Source organism: Leptonychotes weddellii, chromosome 5, assembly GCF_054177405.1.
Source record: "Leptonychotes weddellii isolate Sample4059 chromosome 5, ASM5417740v2, whole genome shotgun sequence".
NCBI lineage: Eukaryota > Metazoa > Chordata > Mammalia > Carnivora > Phocidae > Leptonychotes > Leptonychotes weddellii.
Genome location: NC_138373.1, coordinates 90,745,401 through 90,768,935, shown reverse-complemented (window position 1 = coordinate 90,768,935; position 23,535 = coordinate 90,745,401). Strand labels below are relative to the sequence as shown.

Here is a 23,535-nt window from a genome sequence, read left to right as displayed (position 1 = left end):
GCAGGCAGAGGGAGAGGGAGAGGCAGGCTCTTGCTGAGCAGGGAATCTGATGCAGGGCTCGATCCCAGGATCCCGGGATCATGATCTGAGCCGAAGGCAGCCGCTTAACTGACTGAGCCACCCAGGCACCCCTAGTAAACATTTTTGTTTCTAGTGATTGCTTCCTTTTAAAAAAGATTCTAAGGATGCAGTATAACTATCTCAAAATTTCTAAGTCCTTTCAAGTTTAAATCATAGAGACTTTTTGCTTGGTTAGAATGCAAAATGATACAACTAACTTCGGGGGGACATTGTTTGGCAGTTCATAAAATTAAGCGTATGCTTACTATGTGACCAAGCAATTACACTTACAGTACCCAAGAGAATTGTAAATGTATATTCACATAAGTACTTGTACATGAATGTTCCTATCAGCTTTATTAATGATAGCCCCAGACTGAACACAGCCTAGATGTACAGCAACTGATAATTGATAAACAAAATGTGGTATATCCATACAGTAGAATCTACTCAATAATAAAAAAGGAATGAACTATTGATACATGCAACAACATGGATGTAAATCTCAATTATGCTGAGTGAAAGAAGCCAAACCAAAAAATGAGTACATACTGTATGATTCTATTTATATGGAATTCTAGAAAAGACATAACTAGAATGAAAGCAGGTCAGTGGTTCTCAAGAGTATGGGTGGAGGAGGTTGTTATAAAAGGGGCATGAGGGAACTTTTGAGTTGATGAGAATGTTTTATATCCTCGTTCTGGTGGGAGTAATGTGGCTATGTATCTGTTAAAACTGTACACTTAAATGACTGAACTTTGTTGTTTGTAAATTATACCTCAAAATTGATTTTTAAAAAAGCTATGTCATAGTACTCCTATGAAAGGAATAATAGACCCAAATCAAGTATGGACACTGTTTAACTTTGGAATTATATTTTTAGTGGGTATTAAAAATGAAAGACTTTAGATCTGTTTATGGTGCAGCAACTTTCACATCATTTTAATAAGATTTTTCTTACTAATCAAATGGTGATACTCTAGGAGTCACAGAGACCGTAATTCAAGAGTAAAATTTTTATCATGGGATTTTGTAATTTAAAAATCCTTTAGATTGTCCAAGATAGGGTTTTCTAATGGTTATGTTTGAGGAGCTTTTTCACTTCTCTAAGACCTTAATTACTTGGAAGGTAGAATAATGCTAGTTGTGAGATCTTGGGGACAGATAGGAGAAATGGCTTCACTCTCAGCTCAGGGAATAGATGTGTGCTTTTGTAACATACTAGTCTTTGATTAGGGTCTCTGATTTTAGTCATTTTTCAAATGGTGGAAATGGAGGCCAAGAGAAACTTAAGTGACTTGCTAAACTTTGGGATTCTGATCCTAATTTTGATTCAGCATGACAAAAGGATGGACTGCATATTTACTCTGGTACTGACCAGTTCTTTGAATTCCCCCAGTGTAGGATATTATGACAGACTGTAACTAGGATAAAATTATATTAGGATATCTGTTCCAAATAATTGCCATGAACTATTAGGTTATGTGATAACTAAGTCTTAATCACTCTTTCTTAGACAAACACATGAAAGATCTGCTGTCTAAATTGCTGAACTCAGGCTATTTTGAGAGTATCCCAGTCCCAAAAAATGCTAAGGAAAAAGAAGTGTCATTGGAGGAAGAAATGCTAATAAAATCAGAGAAGAAAAAACAATTACTGAAAACTGAATCTGTCAAAGAGTCAGGTTTGTTATGATCTCAGAAATTCTTTATAGTGGTTGCGTTTTTAATAACACAAAATGAGTCGTCATTGTAAAAGGATTGCCTTATTTTGATTTGTTAATTTCTACATGCATGGAAATCTACTTGCAGCAGGATAAGCTTAGGCTTAGAATATGTCTGTAGGCTTTATTACCATATTTACGGAGTGAATCTTAGCAGAAACATAAGGTTATTCTTTGTTATAAGAGAATACGCTGTTCAAATGAGGCCTTTATGGAATTTGAATGGATTTCTTTGTTAAATTGTTAGTAAGATAATTCAGTTTAAAATTGTTGATTAAAATCCTCATAGTAGAATTCAAAATGGTAGTAAAATGAGATTATAAATAATCTAAGGTTAACATATTTGGAAAAAATGTGCCAAAGTCAATAAAGGAAATAAACTTTGCAAAATCGCACTTTTCTCGGGGCGGGGGGGGGAAGAGATAGTTTGAGTCAGTGGCACTTTTGTTCTGGTTTGTTGGGACTCAATTTATTTAAAAAATATCACTTCTATGTAGGTAGTCCAGGGCAGGGTTCCAGTAGCCTCTCACTAGCATGATTCAAGTTATTTCTTAGGTTTACTTTCTATTAGTCTAATGCTTTAGTGTCTCCATTCCCTTACCAACTTCCATCCTTAAGCTGGCTTTTAGGAGGCCTTCAGGGGCCTGTGAAAGGCCTTTAAGGCCTTTGTTTCAAGCTGAGATGACTAATTTTTACCCCATGGCTTGGAGTTACATAGTTTCAACTTGAATGGAACTGTACTTGTGCATAAGAGGAGATAGTCTTTATTTTCAACCAAAAATCAGTTTATAGGTGGAACATGACTTTAGAAAAGTGGCATTTAAGGAGAGCTGCTAGCTTCAGCTAGCTTCAGACCACATGCTTTATAGTGGGGATTACTTTTGCCATGAATATATTTCACTGTACTATCCTTTCTTCTGAAATATGTCACTACAATTAAATACAGTTGTAATCAGCCTAAAAACATGTGGTTTATTTAGTATTTATTTAATACTCAAGGGAGTATTATCTTTCCAGAGTCTCTTATGGAACTTGCACAGCCAGAGATACAACCCCAAGAGGTAAGTTTCTGAAAGGTAATTTGCTGATTTTGGTTTTTGAGACTTTGGTACAGTGAGTTTAGGAGCTGAGGCTCTGGAACTAGATTTCAGCTTGAATCCCAGCTTTGCAGCTTACTTAGCTTAGTGACTTGGGTAAGATGTTTAGCCCAGCTGTGTCTGTTACCGTCATTTGTAAAATGGGGATAATAGTAATGCCTGCCTCGTGTTAGTGTGAGGATTAAAGGAGTTCAATTCTAAATTGCTTAGAATTTGGCCTAGTGCACAATAACTGCTCAAGTGTTAGCTGCTGTTCTTGGCCCTCGTGTTAGAATTTAAAGATGGGTAGGATTTTGCTTTTGTCAGAATTTATTCACATTGGTAATTCATTCGCTTTTTGAAGTGACATTAAAATTCTTGGAAGCTGAAAAGAAGGAAGAGTCAGAGTCACAGTATGATTGATGCGTAATAGAAATAAAGAAAGGGCTGGTAATTCCGGAAACCTACGGCCGAATAATGTGAATGTGTGTAATTGAACTGTCTCCTGCCTTAACATGTTAGGGAGTCAGGTGGGTGGAGTGGTCTAAGGTTGGCAGAGGCAGAATAACCTTGGTAAAAGAGCCTGAATCAAGCAAACTTGGCACTGTGATGTTCAGTTCTTACTAGTTTGAGGTGAGTCAAGTATAGATTGCTACGTTTGAAGTGTCGAAGGTGGTATTGGACAAAAAAGTAGGATGGTCTTCTCAAGTAGGATGAGGACAGAAATTTCCTGTTAGCATAGTGACTCAGACCAATGGACATAGGAATACTAAAAGAATTCAGTGTTCCCCTGAAGGTCTTTTACAGATTTTGTGTCTCAAGCACATTTTTTTCTCTGGTCTAGTTTCTTAACAGACGCTACATAACAGAAGTAGATTATTCAAGCAAACAAGATGACGAGCAATCTTGGGAAGCAGATTATGCTAGAAAACCAAATCTCCCCAAATGTTGGGATATGCTTACTGAACCAGATGGTCAGGAAAAGAAACAGGAATCCTTCAAATCCTGGGAGCCTTCTGTTAAGCACCAGGAGGTATCAAAGCCTGCAGTTTCCTTAGAACAGAGGAAACAAGATCCAAAACTCAGGTCCACTCTGCAGGAAGAGCAGAAGAAGCAGGACGTCTCCAAACCCAAGCCAGCTCCTAGCCATTGGAAGCAAGAAGCTCCTAAATCCAAAACAGGATATATTCAAGAAGAACAGAAGAAGGAGGAGACACCAAAGCCTTGGCCAGTTCAGCTGCAGAAAGAACAGGATCCAAAGAAGCAATCTCCAAAGTCTTGGACACCTGTGCAGAATGAACAGGACATCACCAAATCATGGACCACTAACATGTGTGAAGACCAGGATTCAAGACAGCCAGAGACTCCAAAATCCTGGGAAAACAATGTTGAGAGTCAAAAACACCCTTTAACACCACAATCACAGATTTCTCCAAAATCCTGGGGGGTAGCTCCAGCAAGCCTCATACCAAATGACCAGCTCTTGCCCAGGAAGTTTAATACAGAACCCAAAGATGTGAGTTTGTTTGTATCAGTCTGCTTTGGTCAATGTAGGCATAAATAAGAACTTGTAATAATTTTTTAGTCCTCTTAAAAAAAATTTACAAAACCCATGTTAAATTAATGTATATAGCATTTCATTTAACTTTTCCTTGCATAGTTTATCGTTTTCCCTAGATAATTGGAAGTAGACCTATTCTGTGTTTCAAGCCTAACCTGAGATGAAATTTCCACAGTTAGAACATACTGTTTGAATGCTACAATTTTAATGACATGGTATGACATAAAAATAGTGGATGGTTTAGATAAGATCATAATGTGAACAAGTGAGAAAAGTAAATGCATGTCACAGGATGAGAGGCTTGTTTTACTATATTTCACTCATTTTCTTCCAGCTGGCACACAGATGACTTTTTCTGACAGAAGTTAGAATTTTTCTGTATTTTCTTGCTTTTCTTTCACTCATTTGTAATTGCTCAGATTAGCCTGTACTCTTTGGTGGTTTGGTGGTTGCAGATATTCCAGAAGGTGGGGTAGGATCTGAATTAGTTCTCTATTTCTGTTTCAAAATGAGAAATTTCTGGAGATGGAAACTATAGACTTTAAATATTCTGTAACTAGGTTTTGGAGTATGAGATTTGCTTCAAATATGAGACCTAATTCTGTTAATGGTAAATAACCTGTTTCAGGAAGATAAGAAGGCTTATAATAATACTTGGATGTGCTATTTATTAAATTACAAGTTATTTACCCCTATTTAAATGCAAACTTGTTAAAAGCTTGTTTGCTAGGAAATGTGAACTTCTCATCTTCCCAGTGTTTTCTGTCTCTGTCTAGTAATGTTCCCTGCACTTCCATGTCGTTTTAGTCAGAGGCTTTCTTTTTGTTTTAAAGATTTTATTTGACAAAGACATAGCGAGAGAGGGAGCACAAGCAGGGGGGGTGGAAGAGGGAGAAGCAGGCTTCCTGCCGAGCAGGGAGCCTGATATTGGGCTGGATCCCAGGACCCCGGTATCATGACCTGAGCCGAAGGCAGACGCTTAAATGACTGAGCCACCCGGGCACCCCAGCCAGAGGCTTTCTGATAAATCTTTGGCCCTCTAACAGGATGAAAAACATTTGCTTGGAGAAATCAAAGCATTGCATTTTATAAATAAATTGCCCCTACCTCAGTCCTACCTTAAGGGAAGAGAATTTTAGTGTTGTCTCCTTTTGCTTGCCTTTCTTCCTCTTCTTCAAGTGTTAATACCAATTTTAACTTCTGACCCTGTAGAAGATTGATAGTCTTATTTCATTAACCAGATACACACAACAGTAATTGTAATGAAAACTATTTTGAGAAACTTATTTTAGAAACCCAATATTTTAGTAAAGCCTGTTTTAAAAAACCTAATTTAAAATTCCATTAGGTATTGTAGTGCTGAGCCTTTACCATACCAGAATATGATGCTCTTTGTTGAATAATATTTAAAATCAGGAGTGCTTAGTTGGAAAGGCTGAAACTCATTTAATTTGCTTTTATGGTACAGACAGCATTATATTGAAGTTGCAGGGCCTTTCAGTGACTGAGAGGACATTTCTCTACAATACACTTTCTGTCTTGCAATCTCAGCCATATAGAACATGACTAAGTACAGTCAAGGCCAAAATAGAATTCAAAGCTAAAAGACTAGATAACATGAAATTAATCACTAAAGCTCGTACTTTTAACAGTCTTTCATATATTCACCTAGGGTCTATTAACTCTTATTTTATGACACTTCTGACAGGCTTAGCTGAGTGACTTCCCAGTGAATTAGAAGGTGGAGAAGAGCTGGTAGGGGAGGCACACTGGCAGCTATAAGACGTTAACTCTGTAAGCATTAGGTCTAATTCAGGGTATACAGCATTTGTAAGCTATTTAGTGTAAGGGCTAACCTCTTAATAGCCCCAAAGTATACTTGCTCAGTAACAAAATGTGATAGCGTATTTCCTCAATTTTAAGATGTATATGTATATATTTTTACATCTTAATGTTTCTGAAATCAGACATTTAAAAATGGGATGTATATTTAATTTGGTATAATTTTTTCTCTGGGGAAAAATCTTTTATGTGTCTTAGAGTTGGTGGCATCTGATAAAGGACAAGCTGATTGTGAACAATGAAAAATTTTTTATCAAGGAAGTTCTGTTACTTTGGGTCTTCCCTTTAAAAAGAGGATGTTTTAGAAATACTCCCATTAAAGGGGATCTGAAGGGGAAAAAGTGCCTAAAGTTTGCTTAAATTATTTAGAGAATGCATTTATGTGGAAGTTTTTCATCTGAGATAAATCTGATAAATGGACTTTGCTATGTGTTTTGATTTCATTAAGATGTAGTGATAAGCTGAATTTCCTGAATTAGGCTGTTGAATGTGAATTTCACTCTTACACATTGTGGGTTTATTTTGTAGGTGCCTAAGCCTATGCATCAGCCTGTAGGTTCTTCCTCGACCCTTCCAAAGGATCCAGTATTGAGGAAAGAAAAACTGCAGGATCTGATGACCCAGATTCAAGGAACTTGTAACTTTATGCAAGTATGAGTCATTCTTAAATGAATCTTGAATGAAATTCCTGGGGCTACTAGCTTCTCATCTGAAGCATTTTAATGAAATTGTTAGGAGCATAAATTCTGGTGTTCAGAATGTGGGCGAATCCTGGCCCTGCCACTTCCTAGCTCTCACAGTTCAGGCAGGTTACTTCACTGTCTCTGTGTCTTTTTTGAAAAATGAGGACAATAGTTTCTTGTTTGTTGTAATAAAATGAATTAAACATGTAAAAAGTATAAGTGCTCAAATATAATTTCTGCTGTAGATCTTTGGTAGTTTCCACTCAGACTGTGAGGACCTGCTCTGTGCCTGGTATCTGGTAGGTGCTGTTGTGCATAGAAAATTTTAAGACATTTATCACCTTCAAGGAGTTGATACTCCAGTTGTAGAAGATTGTAGTGTTATGGCAATAGTTAATGTGCTAAATTGTGTCAAACTGAGTCTTAAAGAATATCAGAATAGTATGATAATTACTGAGGGAAGAAGTAGACAAATAAGATATTTTAGTGTACTAAAAAGATCCTGAACTTTGGAAGTAGACCTGTGTTTAAATCCCATTTCTGCTATTTACTAGCTGTGAAATCTGTGGCAAGGTATTTAGCCTGTGAACCCTCTACTTGTAAAATGAGGGAATTCCTTACCCATTTAGGTTATGTGAAGATAAATGAAAGAACTAAAGTGGTTACTACAAGTGTAGCTTAAGTATTCAAAATGTTGGAAACATTCCTGGGAGAACCAAGATACAGAATGGTTTCTTATTATGAAAGGTTTAATAATAGCATGAGCTAGTTTAGTGGTTGAGATAATTAAACCCTCATTGGTTGGACATAATAAAAGTGAGGTTATAGGATTAATGCTAATGTTTAAGACCTCAAGTCAAGTGGGTTTCCCCACCCCCAAGGTAAGCCTTGGAATTATTTGACATAATTTTAAGGTTTGACAGTTTAGATTTTATTTTTAACTCTATTTTTTCTCTTAATAAAGACTAAGTTATTGACATTTTGTGATAGTTACTAGCTAGATTCTTTAATAGCTATGGATGGCATCATGAATAATTTAATGGCAATAGCTTTTAAATGACTAATTGTTTCTAGTCATGATTTAAAATCTTGTCTTTAGGAATCTATTCTGGATTTTGACAAACCTTCAAGTGCAATTCCATCGTCACAACCGCCTTCAACTACTCCAGGTAGCCCAGTAGGTATGTACTCATCCTTAATACTCAGAATAAATATGCATAGGTTTAATAGTTGTTTCCTTTTACAGATAATTTTATTCTGGATATCTTAAGGGTTAGACTATGTCTATATGCTAATTTATTCTAAATGTATCTATATGTCATCAGTTATGTAAGGGTAAATTACCATTAAGACATTAGTACACTCATCTTTTTGCATTCATTTTATTTTATTTATTATTTTTTTAGAAGACGTTTTGTTTTAAAGATTTGTTTGTCAGAGAGAGAGCATGAACAGAGGGAGAAGCAGGCTCCCCACTGAGCAAGGAGCCCGATGCGGGATCATGACGTGAGCTGAAGGCAGAGGCTTAACTGACTGAGCCACCCAGGCGTCTCTCTGTTTGCATTTTAGAGAAAGTCTCCACATGTTTTTTTTTTTTTTTTAATTTTTTTATTTTTTTAAAGATTTTATTTATTAGACAGAGAGACACAGTGAGAGAGGAACACAAGCAGGGGGAGTGGGAGAGGGAGAAGCAGGCTTCCCACGGAGCAGGGAGCCCGATGTGGGGCTCGATCCCAGGACCCTGGGATCATGACCTGAGCCGAAGGCAGACGCTTAACGACTGAGCCACCCAGGCGCCCCGTCTCCGCATGTTTGAATGGAGATGTGCAATGGCTGTTTTTGCAATTTATGTTCTTTTTGAAGTGACTGGAGTCCTTTCGACTCTATAAATCTAGTGTTGAAACTTTTCAATCCTAATTATGAGTGAAATTACGTCAGTCAAATTTGGTACACTGATTAACACAGTAAGTAATGATGGAACTTAGAATTGAATCTGATCTGACGTTCAAACTTTCCTACACTCATTTATCTCAGGGGAGGAATGAGGTAATTAAAGCCCTAGTCCAGTTTGTAGTGAGTAGCAGACACCAACTAGAGGATTGGTGTAGTAATTCCTGGGTGAAGTAAGGATAATAGAGAGTAACAAAAGTGATGGACATTAACAAGAAGAAACTAAACCAAAACTGTATAATTGAAAAGTATACTAATATACATGATCAAAGAGAAAAAACCTGAAAAGACCTATGACCCAGCTAAGACTTAGTTTGAAACTTGGAACTTGAGCGTAAGAAGTTGATTACTATTCATAATAGCTCAGATTTATCTTCCAGATTACTATTACTAGTTATTTTTTAAAGTAATAGTGCTTTTGGGAGCCTTGCAATGCTGCTTTTGCCCCTTTAACCTTAAAAACATCATTATGTATTTTATAGAAGGGACTAGTATTCTATTCTTCTTTGATCCTCTCTGACTTTTTAAAGCTCTAATAGAAAATTCGTGATGAACTTCAGATCTGGTTTTCCAGCTACTGCTTTTTTGGTAAAGTAATAACTTTAGTTTCCACTCCGTTGATATGCATAAACTTTTCTCTACCCTCAGTAGTTTACTGTTGATTTCACTCTCTGCAGCATCTACAGAACAAAATCTACCCAATCAAAGTGATTTTCTTCAAGAGCCATTACAGGTAACTTCTCTAAAGTAATCTTTCTTGGCTATTCAGGAAGAAACTCTTGCTTTGGTAAGAATGATCAGACTTGCTGATTTCTAATATACATGACTAAATTACTGAAAATGTTCTAAGGGTATCTAGTTTTTTAGAAAAACTGTAACTAGTCCTCAAAAGGTTACCTAACGACCATGGGGAAGACATCTGTTAGAAAAGAGAAGGCTAGCTCATGCTAGCAAGGAAAAAGCAAGTCTGAAGAATTCAGAAGTACCTTGTCTGGGAATCTTTGCCACTGAGCTCCCTGACTCACTTGGTGTAGCAGCATTGTAAAGGGTCTAAAGAAAGATACTAATTTTGCTTAACCCATGGTTAGCTAATCTCCCACGTCCCTCCACACATAAAGAGTTAACCTGAGGAACGGATTTTCACAGAACACATGTAGAGATATAAAGGGACCAGATCATTGAGATGCCTGATGCCACATTGCATTTCCTTCACTAGTAAGTTTGAGGTTTGCTCGTTTTCTGCTCATTACCTTAAAGAAGCAAAAAACAAAAACAAAAAAACCTGTCATGATCCATCTGAAAACCTTATGGCAATTTTCTTTATAGTAACAGCTCTGACAGGTTAAATATTTTGACCAGATGGCTCAACAGTTGTTGTCTTCCTGTCCAAAAACTTGAGTAAATACCATTTGTTTACAGTGGTTTATATTTAGTTTGATAAGGTGTGGCTCAGTTTCCAAAATGTATTTGTTGAGCTGAGTTCCTCACCGCACTCACTGCTTTAAGGGCTCCATTTTATCTGTTTTAGCTGTTAGGTTCTAAATGAGGCTTGCATTTGACAAGTTAAATTTTTTTGAAAAGTCACTGGTCTAGTTTAGTTTTCAGGGACAGGTCTGTGGATGGCTGCATCAGAAGCACTTGATCACTTTAATAAAGATACATGTTCCTAGATATCACCTAAAACCTACTGGATCAGAATTTCTAGGGGTGTTACCTAGTCATCTGTATTAGTCATAAGCTTCCTGGGTGAATCTGCACATCCATTTTTTGGGAACCACTGGTCTCCAACATCATGTTTACTCACTAAAACTTAAAACTACCTTCAGCTAGTCTGCCTAACAATAATTTGGAAGCAAGAACTGCCATAACTTCTGAATAATACTGATGTGAAGAATGTGTCTCAAGTCGTTCAGTGAATCTTCTAACTAAAATTCAAAAGCTTAAGTATCAAGTGCCCTGAGTTGCCTTAACATAGCTTGTGTAAGTCTTTCTGGCAAGAGAGAATTACGTCCCCACAACAGCCAGTCTCAATTGTTTTGGGCAGTTGTCTCGTACTTTAATGAGAGGGCCAGAAGAAAGATGTTTTAGAAACGCTACATCGTCGTAATAGTTCTAATATTTTGGTCAGATCTAAATTATACCTATTTATTTAGGTATATATAAAATGTTCCAAAGGATTTCAAAAAAATTTTTAAGACCTTTTTAAAACTTGGTCTCCGTTTTCCTTCCCAGGAAGTGGCCTATTCTGATGACCACCTAGAAGGTCACTGAAACATAACTGCTCTGGATATTTGGTTGCCCTTCATTAGTTTCCAGTTTACCCATTATGTTACTTGGGCTTCTGAGAATCACATCAAAGCATTTATTTATTCATTTTAAAAGATTTTATTTATTTATTTGTCAGAGAGAGAGAGAGCAAGACAAGCAGGGGGAGAGGCAGGCAGAGGGAGAAGCAGGCTTCCCACCCCGCGGAGCAGGGGGCATGACACGGGGCTCCATCCCAGGACACTGGGATCATGACCTGAGCCAAAGGCAGATGCTTAATGACTGAGCCACCTAGGCGCCCCACATAAAAGCATTTAGATAAAAGGAGCAGATTCACTGACACATGCAATTGCTAGATTTTTATAGATCTCTATGTTCTAATATCGTGCCATAAAATTCTTCTCTGGCCACTTTAGTTTTTTATTGGCAACAGTTGTCACAACCTTAGTTCCTGCTGTGTTCCCAATTTTTGTTTTATAAATATTACTAGCTTTAATTTTTTAGAATTTTGATGCTACTGTGATTTGTGTATTCTTTCTATTTGTACTTCTACCTACCTCTTGAAGACATTGGGAGCATTGAGTCAAAGCATAGTTATTAGGATCCCTGGCAGAAGTGTGCCTAGAGTGTTAAATGTACCCTGAGCTGCTTCTGGTGAACTGCTATTGAGTGCCAGATGCAAAATCTTGGCCCCAGTTTTCCAGGGCCAAGAATCTTGACAAGTGAGGACGGGATTAGATGTGTAGCTTTGGTGACCAGCCCTGGAAAGGCAATTTAGCTGACTGCTTGGGTTTGACTCTCAGCTCTAAAACTTGATTTTCATGTGATCTTGGGTAAATTACCTAACCTTTCTTTGCCTCTGCCTTTTGGTCAATAAAATGGGGATAGTTGTATCTGCCTCACAGGGTTATTGTTAGGATTAATGTGTATAAAGTGGTTGGCATAGTTATTTGGCACTAGTGAGTGCGTGGTAAGAGTAGCATGTTAGGAAGCCCAGGGCCCAAGAAATAAAAAGTGAAGAAAATACGTCTTTTACAATGTTTTATATTTTCCTGTGTCTAGGCTGCTGCTTCTTCAGTTACTTGTAGCTCAAATACTTGCTTGGTTACTACTGATCAGGCTTCTTCGGGATCTGAAACAGAGTTTATGACCTCAGAGACTCCTGAGGTAATAAGAGACCAATTAATTTCTTTTCTGTCTTAAATAGTGGAACCAGTTTATCTTATGCATTTATGCATTGCAACCACAATCAGTTGAATGATTTTTAACATTTATACTTTACTCATGTATTGCTTTCTGTAGATGTTGTGGTCCTGGAGCTTACACAGGTAACTTTGCTGTGACTTTGCCATATAAATAGACTTAGTAGTGTATTGCCTTATCAGCTACAATAAATGTGTGAATTGCTGATGTCAAAAAAGGTGAAAAGTTCTAGGTAGGATTAGGTCAAGTTTCTCATTATGTTTATATTGAAGGAATCCTTAGTGGAAAAATCTACTTCTGTAACTGCAGACTCAGTAAGTTTATAGTGTTAGTGTTAGCACTGCCTTGGTTGGAAAGAGTTACATTCTCTTTGTGAGACATTTTGACAGTACCGTTGACCCTTGAACAACATGGGTTTTGAACTGCAGGTCCACTTATACATGGATTTTTTTTTTTTTAAATTAATACAGTATAGTACTGTAAATGTATTCCTTATTTTCTTTTTTTAATTTTTTATTTTAATTCCAGTTAACATACTAACTGGAATATTAGTTTTAGGTATACAATTTAGTGATTCAACACTTCCATAAATCACCCGGTACTCATCACAATAAGTGCCCTGCTTAATACCCATCACCCACTTAACCCATCTCCCCACTCACCTCCCTTCTGGTAACCATCAGTTTGTTCTCTATGCTTAAGAGTCTGTTTCTTGGTTTGTTTCTTGGTCTTTTTTTGCCCTCTTGCTCGTTTCTTTTGTTTCTTAAATTCCTCATATGAATGAAATCACATGGTATTTGTCTTTCTCTGACTGACTTATTTCGCTTAGCATGATACTCTCTAGCTATATCCATGTCGTTAGATTTCATTCTTTTTTTTATGGCTGAATAACATTTCATTGTGTGTGTGTGCGCACATACCTACATACCACATTTTCTTTACCGATTCATCAATTGATGGACACTTGGGCCTTAGGATTTCTTTTCTTTTTTTTTTTTTTAAGATTTTATTTATTTGACAGAAAGCGAGAGAGGGAACACAAGCAGGGGGAGTGGGAAAGGGAGAAGCAGGCTTCCCTCCAAGCAGGGAGCCCAATGCGGGGCTCGATCCCAGGACCCTGAGATCATGACCTGAGCCGAAGGCAGTTGCTTAACCGACTGAACCACCCAGGCGCCCCGGGCCTTGGGATTTCTTAACATTTTTCTCTAGGTTACCTTATTGTAAGAACACAGTATATAATACATATGCCTACAAAATATGTATTAATAGACTATTTGTTATTGGTAAAACTTCCTTTCTGTCACTATAGGCTATTAATAGTTAAGTTTTGGGGGAGTCAAAAGTTATATGCAGATTTTTGACTGTTGGGGGGGTCAGCACTCCTAACCCCTGTGTTTTTCAAGGGTCAACTATATTGTTTGTGCTTTCAATTCCAAAGTGATAGGTTTTGCTAAGTTTGAGCAAATCCTTGAAGTAGATACAGCAAAATACCATGATTTTTTTGGATTAATTTAACAACTCTTATGGTTTATTATTTTTGGTTAAGTATTGTACAAGAGAATGTATTCATTATAGGATATAAGAAAATATAGATGCACATTAAGTTTTATGGTGCAGGCTTCGTCTGAATTAAAATTACTTGGTTCCTCATTTTAAGAAGAGGAAAATGTGACCAAGTGAGTCATAGCTCTGTTTCATAATCTGATTGGGATTGGTTTTTTGGTATTTTTAAGCCTTTGGATTTGTAATCTGTTATATCAAGGTCTCGCTTATTACCGTAGGTAAGGATTATTTAAATTAGGTCAGGTTTGGTTTTCTTTTTTAGGCAGCTGACGTAGAGATCCAGGAATAAGACTTTAAAATCAAGAAAAATTAACACTGACTAAGCAACTAACCTAAGATTTTTCTTAATTCTTCTGTATAGATTTGAAATATTAGATTCTTAGCTGGAAAATACCATTTCACGGTTTGAAAAGAACTAGGTACTCATAAAAAGTTGAGCACCTCATTTGTTAGACTGATTAATAGTAAGACTCTTTCACCTAGTCAGCAAGCTGTGCAAAGCAAATGCTAGTGTGCATCCTCAGCAGTTGTGATTTGAAATTGTAAGCAAAAGCTATTCTTTTGCATTCCTGTGTCCAAATGTCATCCTATAGAACTTGCTGACTTATGCCAGTCTGGGGTTTAGTGTAAGTTAACTGCTTGTTATGTGGCAGGTGATTGGCTGATGCTGCATTTCTCCTCCCCAGGCAGCAGTGCCCCCAAGCAAGCAACCGTCTTCACTAGCTTCTCCAAATCCTCCCATGTCAAAGGGCTCTGAACAGGGCTTCCAGTCACCTCCAGCAAGTAGTAGTTCAGTAACCATTAACACAGCGCCCTTTCAAGCCATGCAGACAGTGAGTATGAAACATGAATGATTGCAGTTCATTATTCCTGTTAAAAAAAGCCATTGTTTCTCTTACATCCATTATTGGGTACTTAGTATGTGAAGAACTTTGCCTTTGTATTACTCTTATTTGGGTTGATAATTTACTTTTGTCCAATGCAAATATTATTTGTAGTCGAAGACTATTAAATCCAAAGCCTTGCGAATTTTGAATGGGTATTTTATCAGAACATTTTCCCGTCTCAGAAAATTAGTAGCAGGCAAAGCGGAGGATCCATATTAATTAAATGAAATGTGTGGCTGAGAAACATAATTTTCTTTCTTTCCTTTTTTTTTAAGATTTGTTAGAGAGAGCAAGTGGAGGGGAGAGGGAGAAGCGAGTGGAGGGGAGAGGGAGAGAGGGACCCAAGCTGACTGAGCACGGAGTCTGACCCAGGGCTTGATCTTATGACCCTGAGATCAGACCTGAGTGGAAACCAAGAGTTGGGACACTTTAACCGACTGCACCACCCAGGCACCCCAGAAACATAATTTTCTATGAACAGCTTAATAATACTAACCATTACTAATACCACACTAGTGATGTTCCATAGCATCAAACTTGAAATATAGGACACATACTTGGGTGTTCTGTCATTCCTGAAACTTACGTTTGATTTCATCTTGATCTTCTGCTGGTTTTTGGAGAATTGTTGCAATTTGGTATTCTGAATTACAAATTCCTCTACAAATGTTTAAAACTTTTTTTAAGGTAATACTACAACTAGGTTTATATGTTTATTCTGTAAAGCAGGATACTATAAAACAACTCTTTAGGAAAAAAACCAAATCTTAGTGAATAGGTGTCTGATGATGCTTTAATGCCCCACTCTAGGTACTTTTGAGTGATGGAGAGGTGGGGCCAGTGGAGTGGCCATGGAAAGCAGGTACAATGCAGAGAGATAGGTTGGTAAATTCAGACACCTGAATTCACTAATCTTATCACTTCCTGCTTGGCCACTTGGAACTGCTTCGTTTTTGTTTTCCCTCTTAACCCTGTCAGTCCACCCTGCACAGTATTGCCACATTGGTTTTTTTTTTTAAAGATTTTATTTATTTGATAGAGAGAGACACAGCGAGAGAGGGAACACAAGCAGGGGGAGTGGGAGAGGGAGAAGCAGGCTCCCCGCAGAGCAGGGAGCCCGATGCGGGGCTCGATCCCGGGACTCCAGGATCATGACCTGAGCCGAAGGCAGACGCTTAACCGACTGAGCCACCCAGGCGCCCCTGCCACATTGGTTTTAACTGACTTTTTCTCATTCCTAATTAAAAGCAAACAGTGATTCATTACAGAATGAAATTGAAAGTCCTTTGCTTGACACCTAATAACTTTTGTAGTCTGCGATAACTTTCCAGGCAAGTCTCACATACTTGCCTTGTATGTTCTTGTCACAGTATCTTTTTTGCTCATGCCAGTCTATCTTCTCTACCTGTTTGAATCCTATCCAGTATGAATTGGTTCTCATTTGTTCCTTTATTTGTTCATTCAACAAACAGGTAGTGATGAAATCAGACACGGTTCTTAATCACTTGGGTTGGGTTTTAGCAATGAAAAAGAGACAAGTCTTTGTGCTCAAGAAGCTTAAATTTCAAAATAGAGGGCTAGAGAGAAAAATATTTATATAATACTATCAAGTGCTATGTGTTAAGGGAAAAAATGGAGCAGGGTAAGGGGACTAGAGAGTAATGGAAGTGCTATTTTATAGACAATGGCCAGAGTCTGGACAAGGTCATTGCCTGCCATATGGTAGAAATTTAGTAGGTAGCAGATTTTTTCATTCATCTTTAATTTTTGAAAAAGTACCCTCTTGCCCTATGTAGCTTTCTTTCTCAGTGTGCATTATAGGATATCATAGTAGCAGGAAGATTAATTTTTGTACTTGAGTTTGTGTCTGTTAGAAACCAAATAGTGTTTTCTATGCCATGGTAAATATTCATAACACAAAATTCACCATTTTAGCCATTTTTTTTTTAAAGATTTTATTTATTTATTTGAGAGAGAGAGAATGAGAGACAGAGAGAACGAGAGGGAAGAGAGTCAGAGGGAGAAGCAGACCCCCCGCTGAGCAGGGAGCCCGATGCGGGACTCGATCCCGGGACTCCAGGATCACGACCTGAGCCGAAGGCAGTCGCTCAACCAACTGAGCCACCCAGGCACCCACCATTTTAGCCATTTTTAAGTGTATAACACAGTGGCATTCAGTACATACACAGTGTTATACAGCCACTTCCACTATTTCCAAAACGTATTTCATCATCCAAAACAGAAACTACTCATTAAACAGTAACTCTATTCCTTCCTCTCTCCAGCTCCTGGTGACCTTTTTGCCTCTTATGACTTTTACCTATTCTAAGTACTCATATAAATGGAATCACAATATTTGTCTTTTTGTGTCTGACTTGTTTCACTTAGCATAATGTTCTCAAGGTTGTCCGTGTTTGTACCATCGATCAGAATGTCATCCTTTTTTTCATGGCTAAGTAATATTCCATTGTATGCATATACTGCTTTTTTTAAGTAGGCTCCATGCTGTGCGTGGAGCCCAGTGTGAGGCTTGAACTCAAACCCTGAGATCAAGACCTGAGCTGAGATCACCGACTGAGCCACCCAGACACCCCTGTACTGTATTTTATCCATTCAGCTATTGATGGACACTTGGGTTGTTTCCACCTTTTGCCTATTATGAATAATATTTTATGCTTATGTGTAATAAGTATCTAAGTTATATAGATTAGAACCAAGCTATAGCTGTTTTAATCTTAGCGTACAAAACTGGAGTCACTGCTTTCATTCCTTTTGCATATATGTTAGAAGTGGAATTGCTGGATCACACAGTAATTCTGTGCTTAACTTTTTGAGGAACCACCATACTGTTTTCTACAGTGGGTTGCACCATTTTACATTTCCACCAGCAATGCATAAGGTTCCATTTACACCACTGCTTAGATTTTGTGGGGGGTTTTTTTTTTTTTGGTAGCAGCCATTCTAATGGGTATGACGTGGTATCATGGTGGTTTTGACTTGTATTTCCCTAATGATAAGCATCTTTCATGTACTTATTGACCATTTCTCTTCTTTGGAGAAATGTCTGTTCAAGTCCTTTGCCCATCAAATAGAAGTTTTTGAAAGTTGCAGAGTTTTGTTAGATGTCACCCTTAATAATTTTCTATGAAACTTCGCAAATGACTAGGTGTACCCTTGTCTTTTAAGGTATTCAATGTTAATGCCCCTCTGCCTCCGCGGAAAGAACAAGAAATAAAAGAATCCCCTTACTCATCTAGCTACAATCAGAGTTTTACTACGGCAAGTACACAAACACCACCCCAGTGCCAACCGCCGGCTGTCCATGTGGAGCAGGCTGTCCTTTCTCAAGAGGCGGGTAAGGTCTCTGCATGTGACACTTGGAACACTTAGATGACAGCTAATTGTATGGAAAGCAGCTCAGTCATGATAGTTGAGGGGTTCTTTCTTGACTAGTCAAGCATTATTTCTCCACATGTTCAAGTGTCGAGAAGCACTTATGTGCCTTTTCTTCTTAACTTTTGTAGAGGTAGCACTTAGGTGGTTGATTTAACCTAGAAGTAGTCACATATTTTTAAACCTGATTGCTTTGATTACCATGGACAGTAATAGGGAGGTAGATAGGGCACTATAGAGCTGCTTTTAAAATCTTCTAGCACAGACAGACAGCTATTTGGTCTTTTCTCTCTTCTTCCCTCTTAAAGCATTGATAAGGTGAAGATATAACTTAGTGTGCTTATTCCACTGTTTGCTTGGAGATGAACTGTTGTGCTTTTCATGCTATTCTAATACATGAAAGAATAGGCAACTTTGTAATTCTTTCCTAATTTAATAAACACCTGTAGATTTTTAGTGTTGGTATTTCAGACCCCTTTTGAGTTTTCTAAAACGTAAGCCTGAGCAAATGAATTCGGGCATTCTCGGTACTTGGTTAATCACAACAGGTACTAAAAGTAAATCCTTGGACCTGTCACCCATGCCCCTATTCTGTTCGCATCTGTACTACGTGAAAACATAGGGCAGATAATTTACCTAGGGGATATTTGTCACACGCGTTCTCAAGTACAGTATTAACTAAAATTCATTGTCTTTTACTCCTTGGTCTGGAATATTTAGCTTTTTTCCCCTTTAATTGTGGTAGAATACACATAAAATAAATTTTACCATTTTCACCATTTTTAAGTGTACAGCCAGATTGTTGTGCAGCTGTCACCAGCATTCATCTCCAGGACTTTCTCATCTTCCCCAACTGAAGCTCTACCCACTTAACACGAACTCTCCATTCCCTCTCCCGACAGCCACCGGCACCTCCATTATAGTCTATGAATTTGACCTCTCTAGGTACTTAACCTAGAGTAAGTGCAGTCATTCAGTATTTTTCCTTTTGTGACTGGCCTGCTTCATTCATCATAGTGTCTTCAGGTTCATCCATGTAGCATGTGTCAGAATTTCCTTCCTTTTTAAGGCAGAATAAATACTCTGTTACCTAAATATATATATGTATAGATACCAGGATCTCTATAAACATACATATATAGTACCTGTTTTTTTTTAAAGGAGGAAATTGTATTAAAGGTTTTGATATACAATTACTTTTAAGTATAAAGCATATTAAATCTTTGTTACCATTTAACTCTTGGACTCTAAAACTGTTTCCTTAAGCAGCAAGTTATCCTGATGGAACTATTCAAGTAAGCAATGGTAGCCTTGCCTTTTACCCAGCACAGACGAATGTATTTCCCAGACCCTCTCAACCATTTGTCAATACCCGGGGATCTGTTAGAGGATGTACTCGTGGTGGGAGATTACTAACCAATTCGTATCGGTCCCCTGGTGGTTATAAAGGTATGCTCTGAACAAAATTCAATTATACTGAATTATTTTGTTTATATTTACTTAACTCAAACTATTTTTACTTTACCTTGTTCCTTTTTTAGTTGCCCTCCATATTGTGGTAGAGAATTCCCTATTTCTGCAAAATGCAGTATTTGTAATATACCTGTTGTCTATATAACAGAGGAACTTTTTGTATGAAAAGCAGATTGATCCTGTGACTTGCTGAAGGGAAATATTGAGCATCTTGTTTTTTCAGGGATGAATTTTGGTTTTCATATTTAAATACTTACTTTCCTTTGTTAATTGACTTGACTGTTCAAAATGTCATAATTAGGCAATGCCCACTTTCTAGTTGTCTAACAGAGGATACCGTAGATAAAAACATAAACTTTGAGACTATTGATAGTGATATTCTCTTAAGTCTTAAGAGGTGGTTCCAAGTGTTCTGTCACTGCTTGGTTTTAGCAGAAGTGCTCTAGACAGGCCTTAGCTACTCCACTTTCTGAACCCCACCTGCATTCCAGCAATAGTAAATTTCTACAGTTGGCTTATTTGAAGTCAGTGATATTTTATAAGTATGTGGTGTATTGTGGAAACAATGTCAGTAGTTTGCTTAAAGAAGAAATAAATCTAATGATGGTATTATAGGATCAGTTTAACTTTTAAAGTGGTACAGAATTAGACTATTTTAAAGTTTAGTATAATTTTGCCCATAATTTTATTTAAGTTGTTTATTTATTAGGTTTTGATACTTATAGAGGACCACCTTCAATTACCAATGGAAATTATAGCCAGCTACAGTTCCAAGCTAGAGAATATCCTGGAACACCTTATTCCCAAAGGGTAAGAATAGTTGTCGTAGTTGCATAGTAGTACAGTTGTTGATGTTAAGCCGGTGATTAAACTACAGCAGAGTCACAGTTGATTTCATGTAAGGCGCTCTTTGTTTGAGAACTACTTGTCAGGACTGTGGGGGAGGAGTTGAGTTGGAAGCCTTTTCAGTAACCCATAGAGGGGTTGCCTGTTACACAGAACTTGGAAGGTCTTAAGGACTTTATCATGTTGTTTGTATTAACTCATTTACTCCTCTACCTCATAAGAAAGACTGGGGTTCAGAAACCAGTTAAGTAACTTGTCTAAGGTCACTCAGCAAGCAGGTGGTAGAACGCAGATGAGCGTGCATGTTCCTAACTCCAGACCCTGTGAGCTTCACTTTATTGTGTTGCTTTCAATTTAACTTTTCTAGGTATCAGGTGTAGGAAAGGCCTTTTTTGGAAGTTTAAATTTTTTTTATTTGAATAACTCAGCAGATTTTCTTTGCAACTGTGATAAAAGACTGATAACAAAGGGAGATCTTGGGATCTCTCCCTGTCATTGGTCGTATGTGGCTATGACTGTATACATCAGAATTTTCAGTTTTGAAGTTTTACAAGCCTTTTAAGTATGTATTTGGTACCAAACTGAGTTCTCTTGTAATATATAAAGTACCTGTATTTGAAGAGCTTACAGTTACATGAAGTCAGGTAGATGTCTATACAGAGGCAGTATTGAAAAGGGGTTTAGAACACACTTCAGAGAACACACCAAATCACCTAAATGACTTGGGTTCGATCCCTGATTCCATTACTTCCTTTGTTGTGTGACCTTGGGTATGTTGCATAAACTTTCTGAACTCTGGTTCCTTATCTGTTAGATGATGACTCATCTGCGAGTTACTCATCTCACTCTGACGTGTTGTGAGGATTATTCTATGAGCTATCCTGAGGATTAAGTGAATTAATACATATAATTGCTTAGCACCACAATGCCAGATGTATATCAAGCATGCAAATATTAGCTCTTAATAACATGTATGTGAAGGGAATGAGTTGATTAACACAGACATCAGTAATGGAGCTGTTGTTTTTTTTTTTTTTTTTAATTTCAAATGAGACTAAAGGATTGGTTCTTTATTTAAATATTTTATTTATTTTTAGAGAGAGAGCACGCATGCACACAAGCAGGGAGAGCGGCAGGCAGAGGGAGAAGCAGGCTCCCCGCTGAGCAAGGGGCCCGATGAGGGACTCGATCCCAGGACCCTGGGATCATGACCTGAGCCAAAGGCAGATGCTTAACCGACTGAGCCGTTCAGGCGTCCACTGGAGCTGTTCTTAACACCAGTGTTAAAGAATTTCTTCCTGGGGCACCTGGCTGGCTCAGTCAGTAGAGCATGCATGACTTTTGATCTCAGAGTCATGAGTTCAAGGCCCATGTTAGGTGTAGAGCTTTACATTAAAAATAAATACATAAATTTCTTCCTGAAGAAACATAAGATAGAAATAGTGGTTGCTACTGGGAAGAATATTAGGAGTTTGGGGTTGGAGAGTTAATTGTTGTGTACCTTGTCCTGTTTAAAATTTTTTTATTGCATATATTAATCTAATCACACCATTAAATATTCTTTTCATGAATTGTTTGGAGCGGACTTTCACCATATTCAGGAGTCTGTTTGAAATGTTGCCTCCTGAACATTTTTTCTTGAAGATCCTAAGCTATGTTTTCAGGCAATAGTACATTCATGCAATATAATTCTTATCGACTCCTGTATCAAAACAGAAGAAAACCCTAATGTAGTTCATAATTGTCTTCACAGTTTGATTTATAAATAGGGCAAGATTGAAATAGTCTGTGTTCTTGCCTTACTTCCTTTTATCTTGATTTCTAAGGGGTAGAAGACCATGCCATATTTCTGAATTTCCCTTATTACTTAGCATTGTATTGTATCTTTTACATAGTGTTTCCTAGACGCCTTATCATTTTTGCAAATATTAGCATACCTAGATGGTCAGGTTAATTAATAGATGAAACAAGTATTGCTATTGTGGCCCTTGCTTTTGTTTTTCTTGGTGTTTGGAAACACATGAGCCTCTGTGGTTGCTGGGGAAGGCCAGATAAAAGGCTATGAGGACTTGAATCTTACGGTTTTACCAGCCAGTAACACTGGGAAATAACTAGTTATCAATCTTGCAGTTTTGGTGCCAAGGTTAAATACTACGTGTTCGTTTCAGGATAATTTCCAGCAGTGTTACAAGCGAGGAGGGACATCTGGTGGACCTCGGACAAATTCAAGAGGTAAGGATTATTAACTGGGTCACCCAAAACATAAATCTCTAGATCTTTCTTTATCTTCTGTGAAGTTCTCCCCAGAGTGCATTGTTTTCACCGTTTATCTTTTAAAGTTTTCATTTTGTGTAAGTGTAGTACTGAAGACCCGAGGGAGATACTAGACTACTGGAACGGCTGTGGCAGTCAGTTGTCCGTTTAATTAAAAGTCTGTGTGTGCTTCTTTCAGTTTGCCTGACACTGCAGTACGTTTCCACCTTTGATACATACTCACTATGCATGCTTCAGATAGTTTCATGTGATGATTCAGGATGATGGTTCTTGTAATAATGGGAACTTCTAGATACTCTAATGTCACTACATTGAAAGATAGGAATAAATAACAGTTTAAGACACCATGACTTGGGCACCTGAATGGCTCAGTCGGTTAAGCGTCTGCCTTCGGCTCAGGCCATGATCTCAGGGTCCTGGGATCGAGCCCTGCATCGGGCTCCCTGCTCAGTGGGGAGCCTGCTTCTCCCTCTCCCTCTGCTGCTCCCCTGCAAATAAATAAAATTTATTTACAGAGGTTATAGAAGTACTCTCTCTGTCAAATAAATAAAATTGTAAAAGATACCATGACTTAAAATTTCCACAGCAGGGTATTATAATACTTTTTAAAAAAATGTGACGGTACTATTAAAAGATTCAGTGTAACTGAAAATCAAGAATTATTGAAGATTAACTAACTTTATCACAAGAAAACAATCTTTTCCTTTTAAGAAAACAGTTGCTATTCATGCTGTCT

The 23,535-nt window shown here is 37.7% G+C and overlaps 2 protein-coding genes across 12 annotated transcripts in view; both read left to right on the top strand.

Annotated features, from left to right (window-relative positions):
- Positions 1–23,535, top strand: part of IPO8 (importin 8) — a 166,025-nt gene that overhangs the window by 84,697 nt on the left and 57,793 nt on the right. The window lies entirely within an intron of this gene.
- Positions 1–23,535, top strand: part of CAPRIN2 (caprin family member 2) — a 32,689-nt gene that overhangs the window by 7,655 nt on the left and 1,499 nt on the right. For 2 of the 10 annotated variants that reach the window (XM_081821407.1, XM_081821414.1), the window contains exons 4-15: positions 1,577–1,744; positions 2,801–2,844; positions 3,704–4,375; positions 6,791–6,913; positions 8,045–8,126; positions 9,573–9,628; positions 12,223–12,327; positions 14,613–14,759; positions 18,000–18,168; positions 19,533–19,655; positions 20,389–20,489; positions 22,694–22,757. In XM_081821407.1, the coding sequence (XP_081677533.1) occupies positions 1,577–1,744; positions 2,801–2,844; positions 3,704–4,375; positions 6,791–6,913; positions 8,045–8,126; positions 9,573–9,628; positions 12,223–12,327; positions 14,613–14,759; positions 18,000–18,168; positions 19,533–19,655; positions 20,389–20,489; positions 22,694–22,757 (1,854 nt within the window). Of the gene's footprint in view, positions 1–1,576; positions 1,745–2,800; positions 2,845–3,703; positions 4,376–6,790; positions 6,914–8,044; positions 8,127–9,572; positions 9,629–12,222; positions 12,328–14,612; positions 14,760–17,999; positions 18,169–19,472; positions 19,656–20,388; positions 20,490–22,693; positions 22,758–23,535 lie in introns of all 10 variants that reach the window. The other 8 variants (XM_081821404.1, XM_081821413.1, XM_081821406.1 and 5 more) reach the window with 7 other exon arrangements.